General features: G+C 36.7%; 7 protein-coding genes and 1 non-coding gene across 11 annotated transcripts; 4 read left to right on the forward strand and 4 right to left on the reverse strand.

Annotated features, from left to right (window-relative positions):
* The first annotated feature begins 135 nt into the window (after positions 1-135).
* On the forward strand, positions 136-3,312 carry LOC108818530 (kinesin-like protein KIN-10B). Of its 2 annotated transcripts, XM_056990152.1 has the most exons (12): positions 136-418; positions 492-669; positions 770-1,145; positions 1,248-1,453; positions 1,568-1,869; positions 1,949-2,012; positions 2,142-2,241; positions 2,320-2,495; positions 2,593-2,639; positions 2,744-2,765; positions 2,866-2,928; positions 3,033-3,312. In XM_056990152.1, exons 1-12 carry the CDS (start codon positions 225-227, stop codon positions 3,132-3,134), a joined length of 1,830 nt encoding a protein of 609 aa, XP_056846132.1. In that variant the 5' UTR covers positions 136-224; the 3' UTR covers positions 3,135-3,312. The 2 variants fall into 2 exon arrangements, with proteins under 2 accessions (XP_056846132.1, XP_056846133.1); XM_056990153.1 differs by lacking the exons at positions 2,744-2,765; positions 2,866-2,928; positions 3,033-3,312 and having other exon boundaries at positions 2,593-2,643.
* Positions 3,261-27,964, forward strand: LOC108836068 (phosphatidylinositol N-acetylglucosaminyltransferase subunit A). 3 transcript variants are annotated; one of them, XM_056990156.1, is made up of 9 exons: positions 3,261-3,271; positions 25,673-25,839; positions 25,932-26,507; positions 26,592-26,746; positions 26,837-26,927; positions 27,018-27,134; positions 27,221-27,324; positions 27,416-27,506; positions 27,614-27,964. In XM_056990156.1, the coding sequence occupies exons 2-9, from the start codon at positions 25,723-25,725 to the stop codon at positions 27,659-27,661; spliced, it is 1,299 nt and encodes a 432-aa protein (XP_056846136.1). In that variant the 5' UTR covers positions 3,261-3,271; positions 25,673-25,722; the 3' UTR covers positions 27,662-27,964. The 3 variants fall into 3 exon arrangements, with proteins under 3 accessions (XP_056846136.1, XP_056846135.1, XP_056846134.1); XM_056990155.1 differs by lacking the exon at positions 3,261-3,271 and adding an exon at positions 25,028-25,165 and having other exon boundaries at positions 25,687-25,839; XM_056990154.1 differs by lacking the exon at positions 3,261-3,271 and adding an exon at positions 25,044-25,197 and having other exon boundaries at positions 25,687-25,839.
* On the reverse strand, positions 3,333-3,934 carry LOC108818531 (metallothionein-like protein type 2, MT2-4/MT2-25). Its single transcript, XM_018591526.2, has 2 exons — positions 3,780-3,934; positions 3,333-3,685 (listed from the first exon to the last, which is right to left on the reverse strand). Exons 1-2 carry the CDS (start codon positions 3,839-3,841, stop codon positions 3,505-3,507), a joined length of 243 nt encoding a protein of 80 aa, XP_018447028.1. The 5' UTR covers positions 3,842-3,934; the 3' UTR covers positions 3,333-3,504.
* TRNAK-CUU (transfer RNA lysine (anticodon CUU)) lies at positions 5,269-5,341 on the reverse strand. Its single transcript has one exon. It is a non-coding gene; the product is annotated as a tRNA-Lys (tRNA).
* LOC108815058 (protein TRM32) lies at positions 5,373-8,343 on the reverse strand. The gene is made up of 4 exons (XM_056990856.1): positions 8,085-8,343; positions 7,861-7,907; positions 6,273-7,767; positions 5,373-6,225 (listed from the first exon to the last, which is right to left on the reverse strand). The coding sequence occupies exons 1-4, from the start codon at positions 8,251-8,253 to the stop codon at positions 5,570-5,572; spliced, it is 2,367 nt and encodes a 788-aa protein (XP_056846836.1). The 5' UTR covers positions 8,254-8,343; the 3' UTR covers positions 5,373-5,569.
* Positions 9,943-12,574, forward strand: LOC108814967 (probable protein phosphatase 2C 66). The gene is made up of 4 exons (XM_018587622.2): positions 9,943-11,553; positions 11,648-11,761; positions 11,894-12,158; positions 12,258-12,574. Exons 1-4 carry the CDS (start codon positions 10,093-10,095, stop codon positions 12,371-12,373), a joined length of 1,956 nt encoding a protein of 651 aa, XP_018443124.1. The 5' UTR covers positions 9,943-10,092; the 3' UTR covers positions 12,374-12,574.
* On the reverse strand, positions 17,341-19,184 carry LOC108815059 (dol-P-Glc:Glc(2)Man(9)GlcNAc(2)-PP-Dol alpha-1,2-glucosyltransferase-like). Its single transcript, XM_056990857.1, has 6 exons — positions 18,995-19,184; positions 18,523-18,865; positions 18,454-18,463; positions 18,208-18,412; positions 17,964-18,106; positions 17,341-17,872 (listed from the first exon to the last, which is right to left on the reverse strand). Exons 1-6 carry the CDS (start codon positions 19,171-19,173, stop codon positions 17,613-17,615), a joined length of 1,140 nt encoding a protein of 379 aa, XP_056846837.1. The 5' UTR covers positions 19,174-19,184; the 3' UTR covers positions 17,341-17,612.
* Positions 22,635-23,282, forward strand: LOC130497404 (cyclin-dependent protein kinase inhibitor SMR3-like). Its single transcript, XM_056990157.1, has one exon. It carries the CDS (start codon positions 22,766-22,768, stop codon positions 23,090-23,092), a length of 327 nt encoding a protein of 108 aa, XP_056846137.1. The 5' UTR covers positions 22,635-22,765; the 3' UTR covers positions 23,093-23,282.
* Positions 27,965-27,990: the final 26 nt, after the last annotated feature.

Consider the following 27,990-nt stretch of genomic DNA (forward strand, 5'->3'; position numbering starts at 1 on the left):
AACACTTGTAAAACATCATTAGAAAAAAAAAAAATATAATTGCTGTGGGCTCTCATTTAAAAAGAAACATTACCTTGGGCCTATTAATAAGCCTTTTTAAAAGTAGAGGTATGAAATTCAAACCGAAGGATCGCTCGCTCACTCACTCGTGCTAAACTCAAATTTGAAAAAAAAAGGTCATCTCTCTCTCTCTCTCAAAGGATCGGTCTAACACACACAGAGAGATGGATTCGAAAACCCCAGTGAAAACCAAAATTCATGATTCGTCAAATAAGGTAAGGGTCGTCCTTAGGGTTCGTCCCTTTCTTCCGCGAGAGATCTCCGACGTCCAGCCGTGTGTTTCCTCCGTAATCGACGACGGTGGTGACAGAGATGATGCAAGCGAAGTGGCGGTTCATATCAAAGATCCACTTAGCTGGTAACCCATCGTCTATCCCATTCTTCAAATTAGATTTGTGGATTTTTGACAAATATTCGTATCTGTGGAGCAGTCGCAAGGAATGCTATGAGCTGGATGCCTTGTTTCACGACGAAGATGAGGAGAAGGTATCGAAGCAGATATTTGATAAAGAAGTAAATCCTTTGATTATTGAGGGGATTTTTAAAGGTATCAACGCTACAGTGCTTGCTTTTGGAGCTACAGGAAGCGGAAAGACCTTTACCATGCAGGTCTGTTTTTGCCTCCTTTCATCTTCTCTTAATTGTACTTCTCAATAGTATTAGAGGAGAGGGCTAAGCTTCAACTCTTCTTGCATTTTCTGTGTCTCAGGGAACCGATGAGCTACCTGGCCTAATGCCATTAGCCATGTCCACCGTTCTGTCTATCTGCGATAAGACAGCAAGTAGAGTAGAGGTTTCATATTATGAAGTTTACATGGACAGATGCTGGGATCTCCTACAAGTTAAACCCAACGAGGTTGCCATTTTGGACGATAAGAATGGACTAGTTCATCTCAAGGGACTCTCTAGTATCCCTCTTAACTCTATGTCTCAGTTTCAAGAGGTCTACTCATGTGCCGTTCAGCGCAGGAAAGTTGCACACACTGGTTTAAATGATGTCTCTAGTAGAAGCCACGGTGTGCTTGTCATCTCAGTTACCTCGCAAGGGGGTGTCACTGGAAAAATCAATCTGATTGATCTGGCAGGTGAGTAGTTTCTACCCAAGTATCTAATTGCATGGTCAAGTTATAGGAGCCTCTATACATTATTTCTCTTTAATGTTAACAAAAACTCTATGGCTTATGCAGGTAATGAAGACAATAGAAGGACAGGCAATGAAGGAATCCGTCTACAAGAGAGCGCCAAGATTAACCAGTCACTATTTGCACTGTCCAATGTGGTTTATGCACTGAACAATAACCTGCCAAGAGTGCCTTACAGGGAAAGCAAATTGACTAGAATATTGCAGGATTCACTTGGTGGGACAAGTAGGGCTCTCATGGTAGCATGCCTGGTAGGAAGACAAAAAAGTTATTGTTGTAACAGTGTGGTTCATTGCTTTGATCAGGAAATATCCTATGTGGCTAATGTTGATGAATCTATATTTGTTTTGTTTTTGATCTTATAGAATCCTGGAGAATACCAAGAATCTCTTCGCACTGTTAGCCTCGCTGCAAGGTCAAGGCACATTTCAAACATTGTGTCTATGAATCCAAAGGTTGAGACCCCCAAGGTTAAAGTAGATATGGAAGCAAAACTTCAAGCTTGGATGGAATCAAAAGGCAAGACGAAAAGCTCGCATAGGATGATGGCAATACGTTCTCCACTGATGGGTACAAATCAAAGTTCAATATCTCAAAGCTCGGTTAAGAAACTCGGGGTTCATAGATCATCCGTTGCAAAAAATGCTCTTACTGGCAAAGAACAGAGGTACCCCCTTTGAATGGTTGAGTTTATTAATTGTTCCATAAGCCAGAACCTCTTCCCTCACAATTTTATCCGTACACAGAAACGCATTTGTGAGCGCCAGGAACTTATTTGGTGGAGAAACTTCTGATGCTTCACATTTATGGGTATGCTGATCCTCATGTGGAAAAAACATAGACATTTGTATCATTATATTGCAGGTTTTGTTTTATCAACTTCCATACTACTGAATGGGAAGTCAACATTTAAGTATTGGAGTTCTTTGAATAATCCAGGAACCAATACAGAATCTGCACTTAGCTTCTCCAACCAAAGAAGATGAGAGAGAGACATCTGGCGAAGAGAATATGTTGTTCTCAGAGGCAAGCATGAGAGGTTTGCTGCCTTGAGCTACTTTTTGATAAATATTTTTTGACGTTTTCTTTTTATCCTCACGGTTTACGTTTGTGTTAGATAACCAATTGGAGGTCGAGAAGAATTATACTGAACTCAGTCCTCTCCGGGAAGCTCTATCTCCGATAGACGCAAATGCAATGACCCCAAAAGCACCTCTTCTTTCTGGGAACGCTAAGAATTTGCAGATGAGTGGCACTTGCCAGAAGTTCAATGCCTGGAGCACTAATTTAAAGGTAGGAATCAAATTTTTTTTTCAAAAAGTATGGGCTATTATTATGTTGACAAGACTTAGAAATCTGATCCTTTTTGCAACTTTATTTCATTTCACAGACTTCCCTCATAAATGAATATATTCACTTCTTGAATACAGCCAACAGGTAATAGTTCTGTCTAGTTTCATCTGCCTGCCTTAGATTCTTGATGTCGCTTAGGATCTCCAAGAACTAACTTTCGCCCCTTTAACTATGTTTCAAACACGCAGAGAAGAGCTAATGGAGTTAAAGGTAGAGGAACCGCATGAATTTACATAATCTCTGCTTCCGTAGTCAACTATTGGTTTAACTACTTCACATCACATGGCTCTGTTTCATATCTTTCTCGCAGGGAATTGGAGAGAAGATGGCTGAGTACATTATCGAACTCAGAGAAACAAGCCCTGTAAAATCGGTATTACATTTCATTCTTCTCCCTCAATCTTTGCGCTTGAGTTGAGAATTAAACTTAAAACTCTCTTTTATCTACTAACCAAAATGTCTGAATATTTCTAACAGCTTGCTGACTTAGAGAAGATCGGCTTCACCTCAAGACAGGTACATAACTTATTCAAAAGAGCTACTGAAGGAATTCTTGCTGCTTCCACAACAACACCTTAGTTTTGTTGTCTTTATCAAAACAAAACACTTTGGTTTATTCAAGAAAAGTGTGTACTGTGTGTGTCCGGAATAGTTTTCATTATGCTTGTTCTTGTCTACCTAAACCTTATAATCAGGGAGACATTGCTTTGATTGAGTAAGAAAGAAGCAAACTCATAAATTTCTGATTGAAACTTCACTCAAAAGACTCGAAACCCATAATAATTTTGGTTTATATATAGTCACAGAGATACAACTTACAGAGATATCTTATGACCATAAACACACACACACACACAGAAGAACAAGACTCACGTCGCCGGCAAAACAACCGGAGAAATCAGAGCCATTATTACACAACATCCAGACTCTTAGGGTTTTATATGATTCTTCATTTGCAGGTGCAAGGGTTGCACTTGCAGTCAGATCCACATTTGCAGGCATCGTTCTCGGCGACGAAAGTCTCGCCGGAAGCCTCGTACTGAGAGTTCATCGCCGGAGCAACGCCGAGGACAAGAGTCTCGGTGGTGGTCGTCTCGCCGGAGAAGCCCAAGTCTGGGTACATTTTGCAACTGCACAAAGATGGAGATCGTGCATCAATAATTATAGAAATTTTCTCAAGAAAGACGACTTAATAACGAAGGTGATCAAGAATCTAGAATTTACCCTCCGCAACCAACGCACTTGCAGCCAGCTCCGCAACCACAGTTTCCTCCGCAGCAAGACATTTTCTCTAGGAGTTGTTAATTTGTCTTGATGAAGGTTTTAAACGATAAGTGAATGAAATTGTAATACAGAGGAGTCTCCTCATTTATAGGCTAAATGAGAATGTATCAGCCGTCCACTTGTCACAATCTTAGACCACTCTTACAACTTTCAAAATAAAAATCTATCATTCTGTTCATTTCTAAGTTTTTTAAAGCTTCAGAATTGGGGGAAAAGAATCATTTTCTTACTATTCAATCAATATCAACACCAAAAACAATGATAGAGTAATTAAGGAAAAAATCTACAAAAATAAATTAAATATTTTAAAATTAAATCAAATATATTATTTCTTGAGATGTCGCCATTAGGGTTTAGCTTTTTATGCCTTAATTTGTTTTGTAGGTTTATAATCTAGAGTTGGCTCTAAATTTTTTGTTTACACAATTTTTTTAATCACAATTCTTAATTTTGTTGTTGACTGTTTCCAAAATAATACTTATTTTCAAAAAATACACACAAAGTAAAGTTCATAAGCTAAATAAAAATGTTTTTTTAACACAAATAAAAATGTATTCATTTGACAATTAACAGCTGACTAACTGACTAATTTTCATGCACCAAAAAGAAAAATGTCCATAATTTTCTCTTTGACTTGGCAAATCCATATTGAAAACATTATCTATGTGGTTATCGTATAACAGTTTTGTCTTGTTCAGGTGATGCTTGAAAAGAGTTATAGATTTTGGGTATTGGTTTGGATAAGTATCACTTTTCTTGATCCCGTTTGATTAATAAAAGAGTCTCTAAAACAAGATTTTGCCAAAGGAAAGTAATGTTCCAAAGTCTGGCTTCATAGACTTCTGTTCAAATTGAACTGAAAGTACACAAAAGAAAGGATGCATGAGCCAACTTGAGAGGTGGGTCCATTATCGACCTTGTCCATCCTATGTGCGTATTTGAATCGAATCTCTCCTTTTTGAACACTTTATCTAAAAATCTATCTATAGATCAAATAAAATAATGGAATAGTTAGGAGAACCATCCATATGGGAATATTGCAGTGTCGATAAGTCTAATCCCTACAAAAAGTTAAGAGTGTTTGTATGGGCAAAGCGTTGGGCACAGAGTTTTTGACGTGAAAGATCAGTAATCTAGTTTGGTGTTTGGTCCAAAAAACTTTAAACTGTAAATGAAACTTTTTTTTTCGTAACACGTACAAACTGTAAATGAAACTAGAACTGCAGTTCTTAACTTTTGCTAATTACTAGGCACATGCCCACATTGGTCTTTTAGCCACTGTGACTAATAGCATAATTGCATGGCATATATGTAACTTTTTGTATTTCTTCTTCTCAAGAAGAGGAAAGAGAACAGAAAAGGAAACTGCAAGTTGTTGATTTCCTTATTAAAATACTAGAACAATTCCAAAAACTTGTAAAAAGAATGTCGCCCACCGTGGGGCTCGAACCCACGACCACAAGGTTAAGAGCCTTGCGCTCTACCAACTGAGCTAGACGGGCATTTGTTGATGACTGTATGTACATGAGCGACAAAGAGCCTTACCGTTGTGTTCTACAAGTTTAAAACATGATATCCTTAAAAATCTATTTTGCACACAAGCTCCAACACAAAAACAAAAAAGTAACAAAAGCACCACCAAATTTGTGTGTGTTTATGTACCTTAAGCTCCAAGAAAAACAACAACCCAAAAAATGAAGAAATGATTGGAGTTCTCGAGTGCCCTTCTTCTACACAAGCAATTCTTCCAGAAGCTCCTCGAAGATCAAATCCTCAACTTCAATCCCAACGCATTCACTCTCAAACTGCAAATCCATCCACCCATCCTCTCTGGACAAATCCCTACTCATAATCTTATCAAAAGATTCCTCGTTGAGTGGCTTGTAACGCAGGTAACAGTTTATCCTAACCCAAACCTCCTTCAAAACACTATACCCCACTGGCATTGGATGGATTCTACAGAGTGATGATAACGGTTTGGGACAATAATGGTAAGACCTTTCGTAGATTTCGATTAGTACCTCGTTGATCAGATCGAAGAGAAGCAAGTGGTTGCAGTTACCACCTTCTTCTTCGTTTCTTGGACATTCCGGATCTTGGATCATGCATCCTGTTCTTGTTGTTGTTGTTGTCAATTCTTCGTAGACTAATGGATCTAACGGCTGGTATTCTGATTGCCATACTGAGAGAGATTCAGGTTCGTTGAAACCAGAGATCTCGAGAATGTCTCTTACATAGTTGAACTTCACTTTATCTTGTGCTTCTACCTGGAGTACTTCGTCGTCTATCGCTGCTATGCTTTCTAATTCTTTGCTTCTTGAAACACTCTCGGTATCTGGATCTGCTAAAAAAACAAGTGACAAAGAGGAAGGCAGTGTGATCAAAAATCTCAATATGGAGAAAGTGACTTAATATTGTTTGAATATTATTTACCTTGTGGCATTCGAGATTCAGAAGCAGTCTCATCAGAGGTAGGACTGTCTTGTTCTGTCTCGATCATCATCGAAGTAGTATGTTCTGCTTCAGAAGATGGATCATCTGTAGCCTCAGGCATTTCGTGTTCTGAAGAAGACTCAGATTGGTCTTCTGAGATCTCTGAAATGTCTTCCAAACCATCTTGTTCTTGTTTGAATGATCGACTAAAAGTTGTAAGGTCCTCAATCTTCAAAGCATAAGGAGATTTCATTTCAGGTGATGATAGAATCCTTCCCAATATTTTAGGAACTCTCTTCTTAGATTCCTCAAGCTCCACCTTGCATTTCTCTGTAGTCGTATTGTTGTTGTTCTTGGCTTCTCTTTGAACGCTACTTTCATACAGCTGAAGATATCTATCAACCGATCCACACAGTGACGATGTTCTTCTTATTTGCCTCGGTTCTGCTTTGCTGTTCTTGGTAGCAGAACAGTGAGACAAGATGTCCTGTCTCAAATCTTTCGAGAATCCGTGCTTTCGAGGTACTTTGTCTAAGACAGCATCCATAGTGATACGCTGTTTCTCGTTCTTGTTCTCGTTGATCACATGCTTTATCTTCTGTCTTAGATCCTTGAAACGTTTGATCACCACTTGGTGGTTCTTTCCCCTCTTCCTCGTGTAACCAGAACCAGATAAATCTTCATCAGCAGCAGATTTTTCCATCGCTTCATTAAACGTCTGGACCCCGTCTGCTCTGTGTTGTGCAGCAATGGAAGGAGACACTGACTTACTCTCAACCGAGTCAAAACCATTATTATTATTATGATCTTCTCTATTGCTACCATGAGTAGTAGGGAATGATCCAGCTTTAGTCATTGTTTTGGAGCTAAAAGATTGTTGGCTCTGGAAATGCCTGGCTAGCGGAGAACCTGGATCTTGCAAAACTTTTAGCAAGAAGTTTCTATTCATGTGTATCAAATTGAGAGCATCAAGACATGACTTTGCACGTCTAGGCGATGTATCATCATCATCCTCCTCATCCTTCTTCCTCTTGGAATCACTCTCATCAAAATCTGATTTATTTTCATCAGCTGGAGTGTTCTCCAACCTGAACTCTTCGCTGTCACTGTTGCTTGATTCCTCGGACATGAGATAGAGTGGGTTCAACGAACCAATGGCGGGTGAAATGCCAATGGTCTTGTCAAAGACTCGGTCACCGTTTGATGAGTTCTTATCAGAAGATGATCCCAACTCACTCAGTGAATCCTTGTCTTTTGGGTTTGATTGAACAGGATAAGTAGAGCTTCTTCTGTGGTGCCGACCTTTCTTCTTAGACCTGTCCTCTATTACAAGTGCTTTGATCAAAGCTTTCACAGACCTTTTGATCTCAGAATGTGTTTTTCTCCGCTTCTCTTCTGAATTGAGGTTCTTGGACTTGTCATCTGGCTTCTTTGGTTTCTCCCCTGAGTTGGACTTAACTGAAGAAGTAGGCTTCTTTTGTCTTTGCATCGAGTCCTGAAGCAATGAAGCCAATGAGGTGATAAGAATCTGACTTTACTATTTAACTGACATTTTATCTAATGCATATCAAAGTTTGCATGGGCTTACTACATTAGTTTGATCTTCCACCTTGCTCTTAGATACGGGAATACAATCTGGAACACACAAAAAAAACACGGAAAATCTTAGTTGTAGAACCAGTAGCATTATTTTAGGCTCAATGCTAGGAATATTGATATAAGGAAGTGAGAAGACCAAGCAGAAGCATGGCAATGATTGAGACTGAGCAAAGACACGAGAAAAAACAGATTTAGAAGTTTTCTCTTACTTACCAGAAGAAGAAGCAGTACGGGTACAAGCAGCAGGAAGGTGGGGTCGTTTGTGAGGAAGACGTTTCTTGATGTAACGCCAATGGTTGTGCTTAAGAATGTCAAAGAGACCCCACATGAATCCAGGATGGTTGTTTTGGATTGGGGAGCATCTCACTTTGTTCCTCCCCATTCTCTCTGATTTTGTTGCAGTTGCAGCTCTGGATCTTTTAATTATTAACAACTCACACTCCACACCCTACAAACTTTATTAACAAACCTGAAACCAACCCATACAGCATCAATCAATCTTCTGCCAAAAGTATGAATGATCAGCCTTATATTTCTGTATCCAAAAGTCTCTACCATAATAATACATCAGTCAGTCAGCTTGTAAAATGTTTTCAAATCATAAGACAATGTTATATTCTGAATTCATATCCTAGCTAGCTTAGTGAAACGTATTAAGACACACTAAATTATCCAACTGTAAATATAATCATCTTTGTGATCGTAATCTTACAAACGCGCGCAGAGGGCAAAATGGAGTTAATATCTTCTAAATACGATCAGATTATGCCATTCATTCATGTACACACACACACACACTAATATTCAAGAACAACAAAAAAAACAAACAAATCAAATAGTATCTGATTCTTTCCAAGGCGTTCACAAAAAACTAGATATAAATATATAATCACATCGGACGCAGAAAACCGAGGAAATTTCATTTACCTGTTGGAGATGAATTTCTACAGGATTTGCGTTGAGCATCTTATCGGTCGTCGTATCCTCCATGGCTGGCATGATGATACACAAAACGAAAACGAAAGAGAAAGAGAGAGCGGAAGCGTGCGTTACACGAACTTTGAACAACATTTGCCGTCTCTCGCCAATTTTGGATTAATTTTTTTTATGTTTTTTTAAAATATTTAAGAAAAAAAATAAAATAAAAAAACCTCCCCCCCCATTAGACACTATGTGGCCCATTATTTATTCGTAGCCCATTTTTGTTTAAGGCCTTTTCTCAGCAGCAGCTCAGCTGGTTTTGTGATTGCTGGCTCTGCGTATTTCTAATTTCATAAGCTGAAAGGACAAGTCAGAAGAATCTCACAATTATTCACATCTCGTTTCTTTTACAGATTTGACTCCAAAAGCCTATTATTCACTTTCCCAAAATAGCATTTTGAATGACCTTCACCCTGGTTTCTCCAAACAAATCTTCATAAATGGACTGAAACAAATTATTTATTTATCATTTATATTCTCTTGTATCAGTATGTTTTATGTTCTTCTGCTATTAAATATCTGTGTTTTTTTTACTTGTAGAGTTTTTTTTCCTAAATGCTTATAGAGTTCTTTCTTTTTACCATTTCCACAGTAACGTAAAGATTTTAAATGGGGCTATTCAAATAATTTAGTTAATTAGTATCTACGAGACTTCAACACTTAATTAAGTCATTTGACTTTTTGCCAACCTATACTTTATTGCCTCATCTCCTTTATCTTCTTCAAAGTCAACTCCTTCCTACAAAAAAAAACAACCTGTTTTTATAAAATTTTCGAACATAAATATAGTTTGTTTTTCTTTATAAATTTATATTATATATTAGGTTTAGTTAAACTCAAAATTGTATAGAGCCAGGAGAGTATCACTGATTCAGAATGCTGACAGGGGCAAACTTATACACACCCTCATTGCCTTATTTCTAAAATGAATTATTCTTATCATTAGTATTAAAATAGTAGAAAGCATAATGTCAAAAAAGGTATTTTGTAGTATATAATAATGTTACTAATTCCACTAACATTAGAATAAACCAAAATTCACAAAGAATAAACTTTCAAATGTCAACTCTCTCTCTCTCTCTCTTCTCTCTCTCACAACTATGTGACTCTGTCTCTTCTTCTTCATTTCGGTTCCACCATAAATTAACCAAACTCATTCTCACCATCGATCTCTTCCCTTTTATGAACTACAGCGACCATCGTTTCTTAGTTTGTGTGTTTATTTCTCACTTGTTGACAAATGGGGAACGGAGTCACCACTCTGAGCCCCTGTTGTACCGGAACCGTCGCCGGAGAAATCTCCCGACGATACGACGTATCACTCGTCCACGACGGACTTGGCCACTCCTTCTGCTACATACGACCGGATGTCGCCGGAGTAGCAGTGTCACCTTCTTCTAAACCGGAGATTCCTCTCCGATCAGAACCTATCCCTGAAACCACCACTTTCCGATCGATCTCCGGCGCATCGGTCAGCGCGAATCCGTCAACGGCTCTCTCCGGTTCGTCGTCGTCGGATTCCGATTGTATGTACAGCTCCGCCTCCGCGTTCGAGAGCTCTGGTAATTTCGCGTCTCTGCCTCTCCAGCCTGTGCCGCGCGGCTCCACGTGTCAGTCAGGTCCGATCGTTAACGAGTCGGGTCACGAGTCAGCTCCGTTTGAGAGGCGGTTCTTGTCGGGTCCGATCGAAAGCGGGTTGTATTCGGGTCCTATAGAGGCGATGATGAAGAAGAACAAGACAGAGAAGGAGAAAGAGAAACCAAAGAAGAAGAAGGTAAGAAGAAAACCATCACCGGAAAAAAAGAAGAGCTTTCTGACATTCAAAGCTTTGTTCACTAATATCATCTCCTCCAACAATAAACCTAGCTTGAAGAAGAGTGTGATCGAGCCCATCAACGGTTCCGAATCACCAGACTCCGATCATCATCATCATCATCAACCTGAGATTCTAAAACCTGATCACAAGCCAGAAGAGGAGGAACAGAGCATGGGCTCTGTTTTGGATGTTCAATGGGCTCAGGGGAAAGCAGGGGAAGATCGTGTACACGTGGTCGTCTCTGAAGAAAACGGTTGGGTTTTTGTCGGAATCTACGACGGATTCAGCGGTCCCGATGCGCCGGATTATCTCCTCAACAATCTATACACCGCCGTGCAAAAGGAGCTCAACGGGTTACTCTGCAACGACGAAAAGCTCAAAACTTTCGGAGAAAACGGCGACAAACGCGGGAACGTCCACGCGGTTGCTTCCAGCGCAAGAAATCAAGAGAAGAGTGTGAAATGGAGATGTGAGTGGGAGAATAAGTCAGACAACGATACCAAATCTGATGACGACCAGAAAGGATCAAATTCGACGACAACAAACCATGGAGATGTCCTCAAAGCTCTTGTACAGGCTTTGAGGAAAACAGAGGAGGCGTATCTTGAGCTAGCTGATACGATGGTTGAACAGAATCCAGAACTTGCATTGATGGGATCATGCGTTCTCGTCACCTTGATGAAAGGAGAAGATGTTTACGTCATGAATGTTGGAGATAGTCGAGCGGTTTTAGCGAGGAAACCTAACGTCGCGGTTGTGAGCAGGAGGCAAAAGGAGCTGGAGAGAATCAAGGAAGTTAGAGAAATGTTTATGAATGGTGCTTTAATGCGTAATACTTTGGTTCCTCTACAGCTTAACAAGGAACATAGCACACGTATTGAAGAGGTGAGAAAACACACATAGAAAATCAAGTGTTGTTGTTTAAGTATGTGGACTGAGAAATAAACTGATGGGTTTTGTTTTGTCTTAATGAGAACAGGAAGTGAGAAGAATCAAGAAGGAACATCCTGAAGATGATGGTGCAATAGAAAATGATAGAGTTAAAGGTTATCTTAAGGTCACTCGTGCATTTGGAGCTGGATTTCTCAAACAGGTGAATATTATCATGGTTTATTCAAAACATCCTTTACCATTTATCAGTTTTTGTAATATTAACCAACACTTATAGACAAATCTTATTGTATCTAATAATGTGTTCTTCTCTGTCTGTTTGTTTTCCCATCAGCCTAAATGGAACGATGCACTTTTAGAGATGTTCAGGATCGACTTCATCGGGACATCACCATATATCACATGCTCTCCATCTCTATGTCATCACAAGCTAACATCACGTGACAAATTCTTGATCCTCTCTTCGGATGGATTGTATGAATATTTCTCTAACCAAGAAGCCATTTTCGAGGTTGAATCTTTCATCTCTGCTTTTCCTGAAGGCGATCCAGCTCAACACTTGATCCAGGAGGTCCTCCTACGTGCTGCCAACAAATATGGTAAGAAAAAATAAATACTTAATTAAATAAGTCAATACTCTATTTAAATTTTAATATCTCCAACGTTGAAGTCTGATTTTATGGTTTGTTATATTTTAGGTATGGATTTTCATGAACTGTTGGAAATACCCCAAGGAGATCGTCGGAGGTATCATGATGATATCTCTGTGATTGTTATCTCACTTGAAGGAAGAATATGGAGATCGTCGATGTGAATATTGTGATTGTTTTTTTCATGAATTTGAATGTTTTGAAAAACTAATTACAATAACTCGGTTTGTTTTTTTTTCTTTCCGATTTGATTTTTCCGCACTATATTTTTTCATATGATGTATTTACTTTTACCTAAATAGTTTAGTGAAAAAACAAACATAAGTGGCCATATTATGGGTTGCTCCTTGTAAATCAAATCTTTTTTTTTTTTGTAAAAAGGCTTTCAAATTAAAATAATAAAAACATACAATGTATGGTTGTGATAACCATAAAGTTTGAAAAAGTATGATGAGACATATCTCATATTCAACCAAGCATTAGCTTACATAGGAGAAGACTTATGATTCATAAGCTTAATGAAACAAGAAAGAGATGAAACTACTAGGAGGATGGAGGGTAGTTCCCGCGGCCACGACGACCCCTTTTACCCCTTCCTCTTACCGTTTTCCATTCCATATCTTGAAACTTTTGGACTGGTTTTATTGGTCTTCCACCTCGTGACATGTTGAGATTTACCGTAGCATCACTCATATATCCTCTTTCATCATCTTGCTCATTACAAGCAATTTGAGTGACATGAGAACTGCCATGTGCAGAGGAGTATGGAGGGACCAATAAATTGTCCGGTGAAACCGAGTTGGCCTCAAGGATAATAACAGGGGATGGAATTTCTTCTATAATAGTAGCTTTAGTTGGAGCAGATTGAGTGTCCGCTAATGGTGATGAAGTCAAAAGAGAGTTGGAGCCAGTGGCTAAATGTACCTTAGAGTATATGAGGCTGTTTACTGGAGTAGAGAAATCCTTCAGCTCATCACTGAGCTCAATACCACTTCCTTTAGTAGGTTCCAAAGTCTGTTCAGTAAGTTCATCTCGTGTTTCCTCAGCTGAGACCAAACTTGACTCTGAATTTTCAGCTGGTAACTCCAAGTGATCTGATGCAATAGTAGACTGCCCTAGCACTTTTTCCAGTTCAACCTGAGGCTCTTCAGCTGACACATTTTCATGTGTGGGGGTTGTTTCAACATTCAATTGGACAGCCGGTAGGAGACATCTTTTCTCTTTATGTCCCAAATGTCCACACCTACCACAAACACTTGGAATCCATGTATACTCAACATCCACCAAGAAAATATTACCTTGTTTATCATCTAATGCAATTTGCTTTGGAAAAGGTTTATCAAGTTCTACTTCAACCAACAACTTATCTTCTCCCAAACAGATCGGATCAAGTCGAGGTTTGTGTGTTTGCATAGGCTCACCAAGTCCGGATGCGACGTGGCTGAGACCCAATCTTGAGTAGCAACTATCTGGAACATTTTTAAGATTTACCCACACTGGGATTGTTGATACCTCAGGGACTTTGAATGAGTTAACTGATTTCCAAGGCGAGACAAATAACAAACAGTCATCAACATGCCAAACACCTCTTTGAATTACCCATTGACGAGTTGAATCATGAGGAATATGAAACATGTAAGAAGAGTCACTCAGCTTACGGCAACCTATTCTACAGGTTCTACCCCACAATCTATTCACCACAGCATGGATTAAACCTCCAGGAGGAAGAGAGCAGCGATGAAAGTGGCCAATGATATATTCCTTTTTATTCTCTGGTCCTAATCGAAGCACCTGAGAAGGAATGGTTACCTGCGGCGTTCCATCATGTCGAAAAGTTGGCTTGGCTGCTCGATAGAGGTTTCTGGTAGCAGGGTCCATTCTAGCTGCCCATGGAAACCTTAATGTTCCATCTTCTTTGAGTTCAGGGACTGGAATTTTTTGAACCGGCATACGAGGAAATTCTCTGGCAGCATTTGGATGGTCTTTTTTCAGCTTTGACCCAAATCCATCAGCCAATGTTGGCCAGAAAGAGTCAAGGAGATTGTTAAGATATTGCGGATCGAAACCACTTGGCGTTGCAGGCGTTGGAGGAGTCGCAGGTGGTATAAAAGCAAGTGGTTTGGCCCAGGCTCCAATTGAAGGAACAAATTTAGGTATTGAAGAATCAACTGATATCTCTGGGGAAGAATCAACTGATATCTCTGGGGAAGTAGTAGTTATTGGAGGGAGGCCAGTAGATGGAGGCGAACCTCCGACCACCTCTAGCTCTAGTTCAACAGCAGAGTCGCTTACCCCCATTCTATTTTCAGTTTGGGTTTCACTTGAGTCCTTGAGAGTCAACTCCAAGTCGTTGACATCTATTTGATGCCTCAAATCTTCAATACCATCGCTCACTACCGTAGGTTTAGACGACATCTCTGGACCAGATATTTTTTCTTCAATCGAGACTGTGGCTGTTGATGTTACCGGCGGTGGAGACTCCATTGACCAGCGAAACTTCGATGGCCAACGAGGATCTGGAGTGGCTGTGGGCTTAGTAGAAGCCGTCTTGATTTGAGACTCGTCTATTGTTTGGGTTGGAGCCGAAAGTGAAGCTACATGTGTTCCTTGAATCAAAACCTCCTCCACCGTAATCTCGACAGGGATAATCGTTGAATTCACCACATCTACACTAGTATTCGTCGGAGACAAGGGCAGCGAGGAAGAACGAGGGAGAACATTTACCGGAAGTGCTGCGTTCTCATCATCTAGTTCAATTGGGGGTTTCATGTCAAGAGCACGAGAGAGTGAGGAAGTTAGTATGCTAGAGACGTTGAGAAGAGACGAGGCCAGATCTGGTACTCGTGGTGAGCGACGCGCCGGAGCGGTGTCGAGAATAACCAGAAGAAACGAAGGTGTATGTTTACGGCGTCGAGAAACGGAGGTGACTGTTTTCTTTTTCGACTATTTTTTTTTGTAAATCAAATCTTTTTCTCTTCATTTGATATATCATAGAGAACATTATCAAAAACCGAAACTATTCTTTCTATGTCATATTCTAAGTTTCTAACTATTCACAATTTAATGTCAATAACAACACAACATATGACTGAGTCCGAAACTCATTTACTGTAGACGATTGAATACGTACGTTGTTGAAATAATTAGTCCCTAGAATATTAGGATCTAGAAGATCCCAATGCCTGCGTGTGTATATAACTACAATCAATACTATTAATTCTTCAACATGTTCAATTGATATTAATTGGGTCCAATATATTTTATAATTGTATTTAAATGATTTATCTAAATATCATATAACCACCTTAGATAACTACCTTCTTTTTAGAAATTAAAATCTACGTTGTAACTGTTCCTACCAAAAACAATTACTTTTTTCTTTCAAATAAAGTTTTGAATTTATCAGACAGGTCTGTGATTTGGAAAATAAACGAAGTACCATTTCCATGATACAATTTTTAGAAAATAAACGACGTGATGTACATAGGATATTATATTTCTTATGAAACTTTAAAAGTTAACTAATATTAATATTAATTAATGGTGGAAGCGGGTTACTATTAAAATTTCATTTTATGATTGACGGAGTTTAACCGGTTTAAGTGAATTTTTAATAGAAATAAATATTCATATAAACTCATTTAGTTTAACGGGTTTTAAATAGGTTATTCGAATAAAAAATATTTATTAAATGTGATTCTACTTAAAGTTAGTGAAGACCATTTTAACCCAACTATATATATATATAACAGAATATGTTAAACAATATTTCTTTAAACATTTTTCAAAAAAAATATTCGGTTTTAGTTGCGGGTTGAGTTTGATATTAATTTTCGAATATAATAATTTAAGAACTGTTCGAGTATATAGATCATGTCTAATAGAGTATGAGATTTTTATTTTTGGGGCGATTGGGATACAAATATTATTGACTAAATTATGTTAGGTAACTACTAAGTAAATATAATATGTTACAAACTTTAGGAATAAAGTTTTAAAATGGTTTCTGAAATGCATATGGTACAAGTGTATAATTATGCAACTTGACATATTGAATATAGTCACCAAAAATATATTAAATTAAATTAATATTAAACACTAATATAATTATAAAACACACAAAAATTAAATTAAATCATTTTAAAAAAAAAACATAAAACAAAACATATACCCGCCCTTTAAGGGCGGGTCAAAATCTAGTACTTTATTTTAAAATTTTCCATGCTTTTCAAGTTCCTTTTAGAAAATATTTCCCCCATATTTCATGTATGTATATTATATTCTTTAAGAACCTTGTTTTAAAATTCAAACTATTCAAAACCTAAAAAAGCCTGCAAGTCCCAACTTTCGAAGGGTTTGTATGATTTCTTTTGATCTAAAAATATGGAAAGACGCGTTTGGGAAGCTTTGTCAAATGGTTAGATAAAAACCTCATTTGACATATGATCTATCAACTTATCCATCATACTCACAGATTTGAAAATCAAACGTCATTTTTTCCTCAGACTTCCAACAAGTATATCTTCTTTTACTTTCACAACGACTTTTGCCTTTTTCCTTGTTTAGGTAAATATACAAAATGTTACTTTTTCAATCTGAAGATGTATTTCATCATACTCGGTCGTAAAAATAGTACATGATCAGCTTCACATTGTCTTCACAGTCAGGGTATGTTTCGGAAATATATTATGCTAAATGTTTTTTTTTTGTGATTATCATAAGTCAAAAGGTTATCTCTTTTATTTTTGCTGTTGTCAAAATTATTTATCAGAATCAATCATATTATCAAGAGAGCAATGTTGCCCATATATGTTATAATGTATGATCTGCATTTTACATATCTGTTTTAGATTTATTTGTTCTAACAATAAGAAAATATGCTCTCATCTAGCAAAACTTTAATTTTCTAGTATGATCAAATCATTATTTATTAAGAGAGCAATGTTACAAAAATAGATGAACTGCTGGTCATTTTTCTAAGTTTGGTAAAACTACTAAAACATTAGGACGGTATCAAAAGAAAAAGGCACACGTTTGCTCCTAACGTTCGGCTGTATCTATTTCTGACAAACAGTGTAAAGCTCTCTGCTCCCAAGACTTTGGAACTTCTCTTCCACATTGATGACTCACCTAATATTCTCTCACACATAAACCATCCACTTTGCATTTCCTTATTAGGTGGACCATTACATTTGTCATGTCATAAATAGTTCACATACGTAGAAAAGGGCGGGGAAGACGTAAAAAGCTATTCAAGAATATACAATTTCAACCCTAAACAATTTTGAAAACGATCAAAATTAAGACCCCCAACAAAACTCAATCAGATACCGGATTTGAGGATCCTGACGATGAATGTGAAACCTCCTCGATGAGTTTCTAGGACGACTATTTGAGCCGTCCCTACCAGATAAACCTCTGAACACCATCCTCATGACTCCACTCGAATGGTCTAAACAAGAACATAGCCATTGTATACACATTGATACAGATAAAAACCGTTGCAGTGAGAAGCCAAGTAGTGGTGCAGCTGACACAGGAGTGAAGCATGAAGATATAAAACGGAATGGTGTAATATCTAAACTCGATTAATGGCGTAGGAACAAGAACTGCACATGTCGCTAAGAAATAGACCAACACCCATATCTTCCTTCGAGCTTTTGCTGTCGGAATTGAGAATGAACCAACTCAGATTCACAATGCAAAAAAGGGGGAAAAAAACCATTTGTCTCACATAAAATAGTTTGAACATACCTAATAAAGTTAGGATTGAGAACCAGGAATAGACGTAAACAGGGACTAACATGTACTTCATCAACCAATGAGCGTTGATAATTTTCCTCCATAGATAGAAAGGATAGTGGCGGTTATCAGCCAGAAGGTAAGGATGAGCCAAGCTGCAAATAGTTTTCATCAGAAAGAGAAAAAAAAAGGACAGAGAATGAGAGATTGTTAGTAGAAGAGCTTAAGGTGTTCTCAGAGTATGAAGAAACTGAACCTGAAAAAGTGTACAGAGGCAAAACAAGCTATTAGAGCCACAAGAGTTAGTAGAAGGCTTAAAGGCCAGTTTCGTCGGAGCTCTTGGAGTAGATTTCTCAGTTGATCTACTGAGAAGTGAAAGGGAGCAGTGAAAAGCGCAGAGACGAGGCTAAAATACATTATCTGCGCAAAATGTGGTGAAACCAAATGAGCCTCCTTTGCACCTGTGATTTTGAATTTAATAGATTAGTAGAAAAGAAGACACAATATTGATGCTATCCAAGAGTGACAAGAAATAAAAAAAAACAACAAAAATTGATTCAGAGTGAGTTACCAAAGCACTGAGAGTATATCGTTTCCTCAAACAAGCGAGGTACATGGCAAGAAAAGCGGTGAGAGACGAAACATCTGTATAGTAGAGGAAAGTGAAGAACCAGTGAAGAGGGTAAAAATACATGACCAAAGCCATCAAAGTTGCTTTTCTATCACTGAGACTCGGACCCAAGAACCTGATAATCTCATATGATAGAACACCGCACAAGACTGCAAAAACAGCATTGATAGACCGCAGGAAAGACGTAGAGCAAGCTTCTGAGAAGGACAGAGAAGAAGTTCTCATCAACAACATCCCTGGAAACAGAGAAGCAACATGTGCAAGTGCAAGTGATAGATAGTACCTGCAACAACAACAACACAAAAAAAAATAACAACATTTTCAGCTAGCTACTAGTTACAAAAGATTCAAACTTTCAATCAATTAAATTAAACAAAAAGTTAAATTAAGGAGAGAGAGAGAGAGGGGTTACAATCCAGGAGGGGTAGTGATCATAGGATCCCAGCTCCTGAAATTGCCATTGCAGTATTGCTGAGCCTGAGGCACATGGAATATCTCGTCCATGTAAGGATTGGGAACAATGTGGTTGACGATGATCGACATGGGAATCACCCACAAGCTCGTGATTGCTGCAACCGCCAGTTTCCCCATTTGAGTGAGAGCTGAATAATTGGACCACAGAGAAAGAGTCAAAATCCGAAATACAACATTACTAGATTTCTATTGGGCCTTACTAGTTTTATTATTAAAACCCAAATCAGTTATAAAGAAAAGCCCTTATCAGTTGTAATAAACTAGTAATAATCATATATATGTTGATAATTTGTCTGTATTACTGTCACCATTCCATTTTAGGTTTCCTTTTCAAAAGCTCCATAAATTTTAATTTTTATATGAATTATTATCATTCATTTTTGTTTTGAGAAGGATTCATTTGAAAAAAAAAAATTTCTAGCCAAGTTTCAACAAATAAAATTTCCTAAAAATATATTCATTTAGTATCGAACTGTTATCTGTTTTTGGTTTACAAATTTAACAGTATCGAGTTTAAAAACTCCATGCATCTAGCAAATCCATATGATACAACTAAAATGTTATTATTGGCAAAACTATAAATATATGATTTATGTATCTTAAGATGTGAATTTCCAATTCATGTAAACAATGTAAGTTCCATTGTACTATATCCAGCAGTATTAAGTTTTTTTTCTTAACACCACAGCAGTATTAAGTCTAACACTAAAAGTGGAAGGGCATGATTGATAATTATTAGAGGACAAGGCTAAGCATGTCTTACACATATAGACGACAAAGCTGTCCTTAGGAATACACACTGCAAAGCGATTTTTATCAAAAGATGAAGGAATCAATATTGAATCTTTTAAGATTAAAGCATCTAATCAGAGTCTCTGGACCCAGATCCCAATCGTTATCTAAATTTAGTACATAGTACTATTTGTTTTGACTTTATTTTATATTAGTACTTCCGAGGAGATCACTCTACAAATAAGCTGTTTTTTTAACAATAACTAAAATGACATAAAGTTAGCAATAAAAACATAATCATTGGTTCAAAAAGATTATATTAGGGTTCATATGGTATTCAAGTTTCAAGAGATTTGCAAATTTTTGACGTCAAACACACAGTTTTGTTGTATGCCTCAAAAGGTAAAACTACCCATTCGTCTATTAAAAGAACTAGGGAAATGAAAGAAAAAAAAACTAGGGAAAATAAAACTAGTTGTAATTTGTTATCGATAGAGTGGTTAAAACCAAGAAAAAGAAATGGTCCAAAAGTTTCCATGTCGATTTGATTCAAATATGTCTAAGCAGCATCGTTGATATCATAAAATATCTCATTTTATATCTTTCCATGTGTAAAAGTACATCACTTTTGCTATATAAAAAGAGAGAAACAACCTTTTGTTATGATACTTGAAGAATCTTTGTTAAAACTGAAGTTAGTCATAAATTTATTTCAAATTAATATCACATTTATAGGAACTAATATTATACTAGAACTTGTTAATGATATCAAACTTTTAGAAATTCTTAAAATTAATATAATGCATATATTTTTGTAAAAAAGATATGTTAGGGAAAAATGTTTTTTTTACTTGTTAGTGAACTGCTCTGTAATAGTTTGTGAATTTTGATTGTACGAAATTGTGATTATTTGTTAGATTATTGAAATTGGTCAATGGGAAAACACATTATGAGATCATGTATGTACTCAAATTGAAAACTTTTCTGTTAAGTTTTTGACCTCTTAATAGTTAATACTTTAAATCTTATTAAGATAGGAAAAAATACATAACAAAATGTGAAAGATGGAGGACATGATGATCAACCATGTGCGTAGGCATCACCACCACATGCATAGCTATCGACCAATCTTTCATTATCCTTCGTTAATTCATTTAATCCTATCACTTAATCCATACATAATTCCGTAATATAAATACTGTAGCCTACGTCTTTATACATAATTTATTAATCTGGAAGGACCTCCTGGTAGACATCGTTTAATTAGAAAAGCATGGTAAGTTTACCAAATTTATATTTAGTGGTTCGCATTTTACGGCTGAGGAATCCAAGTTATAAGTTTGCACTAGTATCAAGAATATATTTAATTCCTTTAGTTTAGAAAGTACATATATTTTACTGCACATAATCAGAATTGACTTTCTTTTCTTTTTTTTTATTAACCAGGGGATGATCCAAAGACTTTCTAGGTCCAAGACTAATCCTCCTGAGATCGACGGCAACTTATGTATTCTTGCGATTTAACGCTAGCCTCGGTGGCCAAGTGAAATCGAACCCAAGACGGGAATTCCAGCGGGAGCTCCTTTACCATTAGGCCAAGACAACTTGGTTCAGAATTGACTTTCATTCTATTTTTTATCTAAAATATATAATTAAAATATAAATTTAAACTATTTAACTAATTACAAAATATACTATAAATATCATTGGCCGCACAACTTTTGATAAATATAAAAATTACATTAAAATATAAAAATATAATTTATTTTGAAACATCAAAAACCTTTTTAAACATTATCTATCTTAAAACGGATAAAGCACTAAAAAATCATTTGTACCATTAATTCGTTTTCATATTCCAAATCTCAAACATAATACTATCTTCTAAAGTCATTGAGAGTTTAAACATCTTTTATGTTCTGTGGGTAAGCAACATATTTCGAAAAAAAAATGAAAGGTTAACTTTCTCGTGTTTGATCACGGTAAATAATGTCAGCAAATTAATTAGTTAGTCAATTATTAGTTGGTGCTTTGTTGCTTGCGTGCACGATAAAGTAAGCATTGATGAGAAACCATTTCTATTTTTTCTTTTCACTATTTTTTTCGTTCTTTTTCGCAATATGGGCCAAAAATGATAAGACATCATCTGATGAACACATGAGAAACTAAAACATAGAAGTTCAAAATGTATCGCGAGGTCCCATGCAAGGCAAAGGCAGTGCGTCTGATTTTCATCAAAGTTTGTGGAGAGATTTCTTACGTTTTAGTTTTCTTCCCGATCGATATACTCATTTCCGTAACAGTACAGTAAAAGTAATTTAGCTTAAAACAAAGGCAGTATTGATGTAGGAATGGTAAGACTAAGTACAACTATATGAAACTTTATCTAATACATTCATGCTTATTAGTGCTTTGATAAACTTCAGTATGACAGTATATGAAAGTTTAAATCGTAAGTAGAAATAGGTTTCCCACACGTAAATAAAATAATAGCAAAACTATGCAATTCACTTTTTCCAATAATTACAAGTAAACCATTTAAGGAGAGGACAATCAGAGGTCTGTTGATAATTGCATTGAAATAAAGATATATAAACATAACTTTGCTAAGAGAATAGTTATTTTTCTATTACTCTAGTTAAAAATCACACATTAACCTAAATATGGTTATTTGCTATATGGATATATATATCTTAAATAATGTTGATACACAGGTTCTAAGATTTAAATTGTGCTAGTTAAATGGTCAATTCTATATATGTGTGTATGTATGTACATAATAATGAGCATATAATATATAAAAAGAAAAATCAAATAAACTAAGATTTTTTATTGTATCCCGCCAATTAGGAGACAGATCATTAGTTGGTTGAAATGTTGGCTTTCAAGTTTCGGATCCAACGCACGTTATCTCCCCTTCTCTTTCCTTAGCTTTGCTTTTTCTTTCTTCTCTCTCTCTCTCTCTCAAGTTTGTCTAATGGCAGATATTTGCTGCGTCAAGGAGATCCAAGACGAAGACGTAGACAAGATCCGGTTACCGACTCGGCCTGATCAACTGGTCCTCCCCGATCACGAAGATCCAACGGTCAACAACGAAGATGGGTGCAAGACTCCAACATCTCCTGCTCACAAGATTCCTGCAGCAAAGTATACGTTATGCCCACAAGCTCCTAGAAAACCCGGACCCAAAAGAAAATTGACACCGGTTAATGTTGTTAACCGTGTATCGATTGATCTGACCCGGGAGATTGAGATGTTCTTTGAGGATTTGGACCGCAGGATCAAGAAGTCACGGAAACAATAAGAAGAAGACTAAGAAGAGTATATTGATCATTTCTAATTTATGACTGTGTGGTGGTAATTGATCTTGTTAATTTTCCCTTCATTTGTTCTTCTCATTTTCTGTATAATACAAGTGGCATGTTGATAACAATAAAAATGTATCTCATTATGAATCCTTTAATTCTGATTTATACAACTTTTTAAACTCAAAATCTTTCATATCTTGTTTCAGCAGTAATTTATGTTTTCATTTACCAAAATCCAGTGTTATATATCTGAAATTTTTTACATCGTTAGCATTAAGATTATATAGAAAATACTACAATTAGACCTTAAATCAATGTGAGACGAAAAAACTAAGATTGGCAGTGGAAGCAAACATCCTTCATAATGGATCATGCTTCCTTTTGGGTACACCTTGCTATGATCGATGAATTGATCAATATACTAATATCTGTGTGTGATGATGAGATGTGTACCGAGTTTAATGCACATTAACCAAGAAGATTATCGTTTAACTCCACTGATTTTTTTTTAAGTAGTTAGTACTCCTTTGTTAATAGGAAAAATTCCATAAAAATACTCAAACTAAATTTTGTTAAGCTTTTTAATACCCAAACTTTTTCACTACCGAGTTTAATACCCCAACTAATTATTTTGTTAATTTTAATACCCAAACTTTTAACAATGTACCCACTTTAATACCCAAACTTTATTTATTTAAATAAAAATACTAATAAATTTCAAACAAAACTTAATAAAATCTCAAAAATCTAAGAAAAAATATTTAAAATTCTAATTTTATTTTAAGATTTAGAAAAGAAGGTAGATAAACCATGTAAATTTTTTTTTAAAATAAATGAATTTGAATGATAAAAATAATTTTCGTTTTTTATTTCAGAAAAAACTAAATTTAATATTTTATACTATTTAGTTATTTTATTTCTCAAACACCAAAAAAATTTAGAATTTTCTGAGTTTATTTTGTAAATTTTAGAGTTTTTTAAAACTTTTATTTGAAACTTATTAGTATTTTTATTAAAATAAATAAAATTCAGGTATTAAAGTGGGCACAATTTTAAAAGTTTGGATATTAAAACGAGCAAAATAATTAGTTGGAGTATTAAATTGGGTAGTGAAAAAGTTTGGGTATTAAAAAGCTTAACAAAATTTAGTTCGGATATTTTTATGAAATTTTCCCTTGTTAATAAGCCTCATTTTAGTTTTTTTTTTATTTTATTTCGAAATGATTGTCATTTCTACAATTTCAATCCAAATTTGTACATTAAATCCATTTTTACCTTTTTAAAAATAACTAACAAATTTTTATTTAAATCATTCTCACTTAGTTAATCATGCATTAAATAAAGATATGTTAGTCTATTATTTAATTTTCTTAATCTCTATGAAAAATGTCAAAGTTAATATATTTTTCAACTTTCATGAATGCAAATGTTAAGCTGTTCTGTTACAGGATTATAATATATCAGGCATTAGTTAACCAATAAGTAATTATTGATCTCTTTTTGCTGGCGCTTATAATTCAGGCAAAATAGAAACACCTTGCAATAATTGTTAAAAATATTGAACGGTATTTTTAAGAACTCAATTCTGGTTAGTGACTATATGTAGCCAGTACAGCCTGAACCAGTTGAAGTTTGGTCAAAACAGGTTGGGTCATGCATAACTAACCGGACATAACACATTTCATATATATTGTAACTATTCATAGGTGTTGCGGCAGATTCTTGCTAAATTCCTTAACTATATGCCTCTGTACGTTGTTAACAAAACAAATTCGAATTTGATTTTGCGTGTTTGAATGTTGGTAAACTAATATGTAAAGTTACCTCCAAATAGAATCACAATACTGTACGATAGTAATTTCGGATCTTGACAAAGCCCAATAAAGAAAAGCCCCTTATGGTAAAGCCCAGTTATCAAACTCTTTCGTCTGGCCATCAGCACTGCTCTCAGTCACATGAAGCCAATCGATTCCACATTGGTTCGAACGACCACCTTGACCTCCACCGGAGTATCCGAGTCCATTATCGCCGCTGCCGCTTCCACCTCCGGGACTTTTGTTCCCTAAAGTGTATATACTCATGATCGAAGGACCTGGTTTCTGTGAGTTTATTATGATTGTCTCTTTACTCTCATAACTTTGATTGAGTTTTCTGTTTTATCGTGGTTGTCCAATTTCTCCCAATCTCACCAACTAAGCATCTTTGGAGTTAACAGATAGATTCATCATCTACGTTGGGTGATTTTTAGAGCCTTGATAAGATTGTTGACAAAACGCTTCTGAAGATTTTGTCACTTGGGTCGTAAGAATCCATTTGGTGTAGAGTACACCTGTCTTTGCTGGGTTAGAAGAATGCATTAAGTTTCTCGCTAACTTCAATTTGACCGATGAAGAGTTCGATTTTGTTCATGACTTGTTGTCTTGTTGTGTGAGTGTGGGAGTGTTTAAATTTTTCAAAAGTTCGATTCAACCCCCAACAAATTTTTATTTGATCTAATTAAACCCTCCTGTATGGTGAATTGGATATATTTCAGTGAGTTCATGTAGTTGGAGAGACATTTTTAATTAGAAATCTTTTTTCCTTTATGAAGGAATCAGAAACTTGAGAGAATTCTCGGAATCAATCAATGGCGGAACCAAAGCTTAGGGTTTTAATGGTCTCCGATTTCTTCTTCCCGAACTTCGGCGGTGTGGAGAATCACATCTACTATCTCTCTCAATGCTTGTTAAACCTCGGTCACAAGGTCAGTTGTCTCACAGATCAAAAAAAATCAAAATCAAAATGCGAATTGAATCGAATCGGATCACTGATTAGATACAACAATTTTGGTGGCAGGTTGTGGTGATGACGCATGCTTATGGGAACCGCACGGGAGTCCGATACATGACAGGTGGACTCAAAGTCTACTACGTCCCCTGGAGACCTTTCGCTATGCAGAACACTTTCCCCACCGTCTACGCTACCCTTCCCATCGTCAGAACCATCCTCAGACGCGAGAGGATCACCGTCGTTCACGGCCATCAAGCCTTCTCCACTCTCTGTCACGAAGCCTTGATGCACGCTCGGACTATGGGATACAGAGTCGTCTTCACTGATCACTCCTTGTACGGGTTTGCTGATGTTGGGAGCATACACATGAACAAGGTCTTGCAGTTCAGTTTAGCTGATATAGATCAGGCTATTTGTGTTTCGCACACTAGTAAGGAGAACACGGTTCTGAGATCTGGATTGCCACCGGCTAAGGTTTTTATGATACCTAATGCTGTTGATACTGCTATGTTCAAGCCTGCTTCTGTTAGGCCCAGTGCTGCTGATGTGATTACTATAGTTGTTATAAGTAGATTGGTTTATCGGAAAGGTGCTGATTTGCTTGTTGAGGTCATTCCTGAAGTTTGCCGTTTATACCCAAATGTGAGTGTTAGTTCAAGTAGCTATTCATTTTGGCTTCTTTTGGTATCTGCATTTACATATTTTTTATGGTTTGGTTTGTGAAAGGTTCGGTTTGTGGTTGGAGGGGATGGGCCAAAACATGTGAGACTAGAGGAAATGAGGGAGAAGCATTCTCTCCAAGATAGAGTCGAAATGCTTGGTGCTGTTCCTCATTCTCGTGTCCGCTCTGTTCTTGTCACCGGTCATATATTCCTTAATAGGTGTGGAGACATTGCAGGCTGATTCTTACTCTACTCTCATGAATTGAACGGACTTGTGAATCGTTTCATCTTTTTTTGATCATGTGACAGTTCTTTAACAGAAGCCTTCTGCATAGCTATCTTGGAGGCGGCTAGTTGCGGCTTATTAACCGTCAGCACTCGTGTTGGAGGTGTCCCTGAGGCATGTAGTACCCTTCTTATAATACCTTTCTTTTGCCTTTTTCCCGCTTTGGGACTCAATTGTTTCTTTCTCTTTGGATTTTTTGTGTAGGTACTACCGGATGACATGGTTGTGCTTGCTGAGCCAGATCCGGATGACATGGTACGAGCAATCGAGAAGGCAATATCAATACTCCCAAGTATTAACCCGGAGGAGATGCACATTCGAGTGAGTTGTTCTTCAAAATCTAACATATCACAACCCTACTTATTAAGTGATAAAAAGAGATTTTGTTTGCTTGTTGCTACCACCAGATGAAGAAGCTGTACAGTTGGCAAGATGTTGCCAAAAGAACCGAGATTGTGTACGACCGTGCTTTGAAGTGTTCCAACAGAAATCTTCTAGAACGTCTATCCCGGTACCCAATTATATCCTTCTTAGTTCTCTTACTCATCAACATTGATACCAATGGGGAAAAAAGGTAATATAAAGATTTGATGGTTGGTTAGGTTCCTGTCATGTGGAGCGTGGGCAGGGAAGGTATTCTGTATGGTTATGATCATTGATTACTTGCTTTGGCGGTTACTTCAGTTACTTCAGGTGCGTACTAGTATATCTATGCCTTGCCTTGCGTTAAAAAAAACAATTGAAATATCTTCAAAATTTGTAATGATAGTAATCTGTTGTTTTAATTGACCCTAACTCAGCCTGATGATGATATTGAGGAGGCACCCGATATCAATTTTCGCCATTAGAGACGTTAGTCAGAGGGTCTCAAGGAAGAATATAAAGTTAAAGAAACCAGTGATAACCAGAGATTCAGCTCCCTCGATTATTAGAAGTTAGAACCTTATGTCCGTCCATTTCTTTAGAAGCTCTTCCTTGATGATTAATTCTATTTTTTTTTTTTCAAAAATTTGTTCTATTCGAGAGTATGAAATCATTTTTCCTTACATCAATTTATGTGATATGTATAATTGAAAAGTGATTTGGATATTATGTGTTTGTATAGTGAACACTTGTAGAACAGAAGAAAAAGAGTAACATTTTGCGAGTTAGACGTGCAAGTAGTAATTTTGCGAAT

This window comes from Raphanus sativus, chromosome 7, assembly GCF_000801105.2.
Source record: "Raphanus sativus cultivar WK10039 chromosome 7, ASM80110v3, whole genome shotgun sequence".
NCBI classification, from domain to species: Eukaryota; Viridiplantae; Streptophyta; class Magnoliopsida; order Brassicales; family Brassicaceae; genus Raphanus; species Raphanus sativus.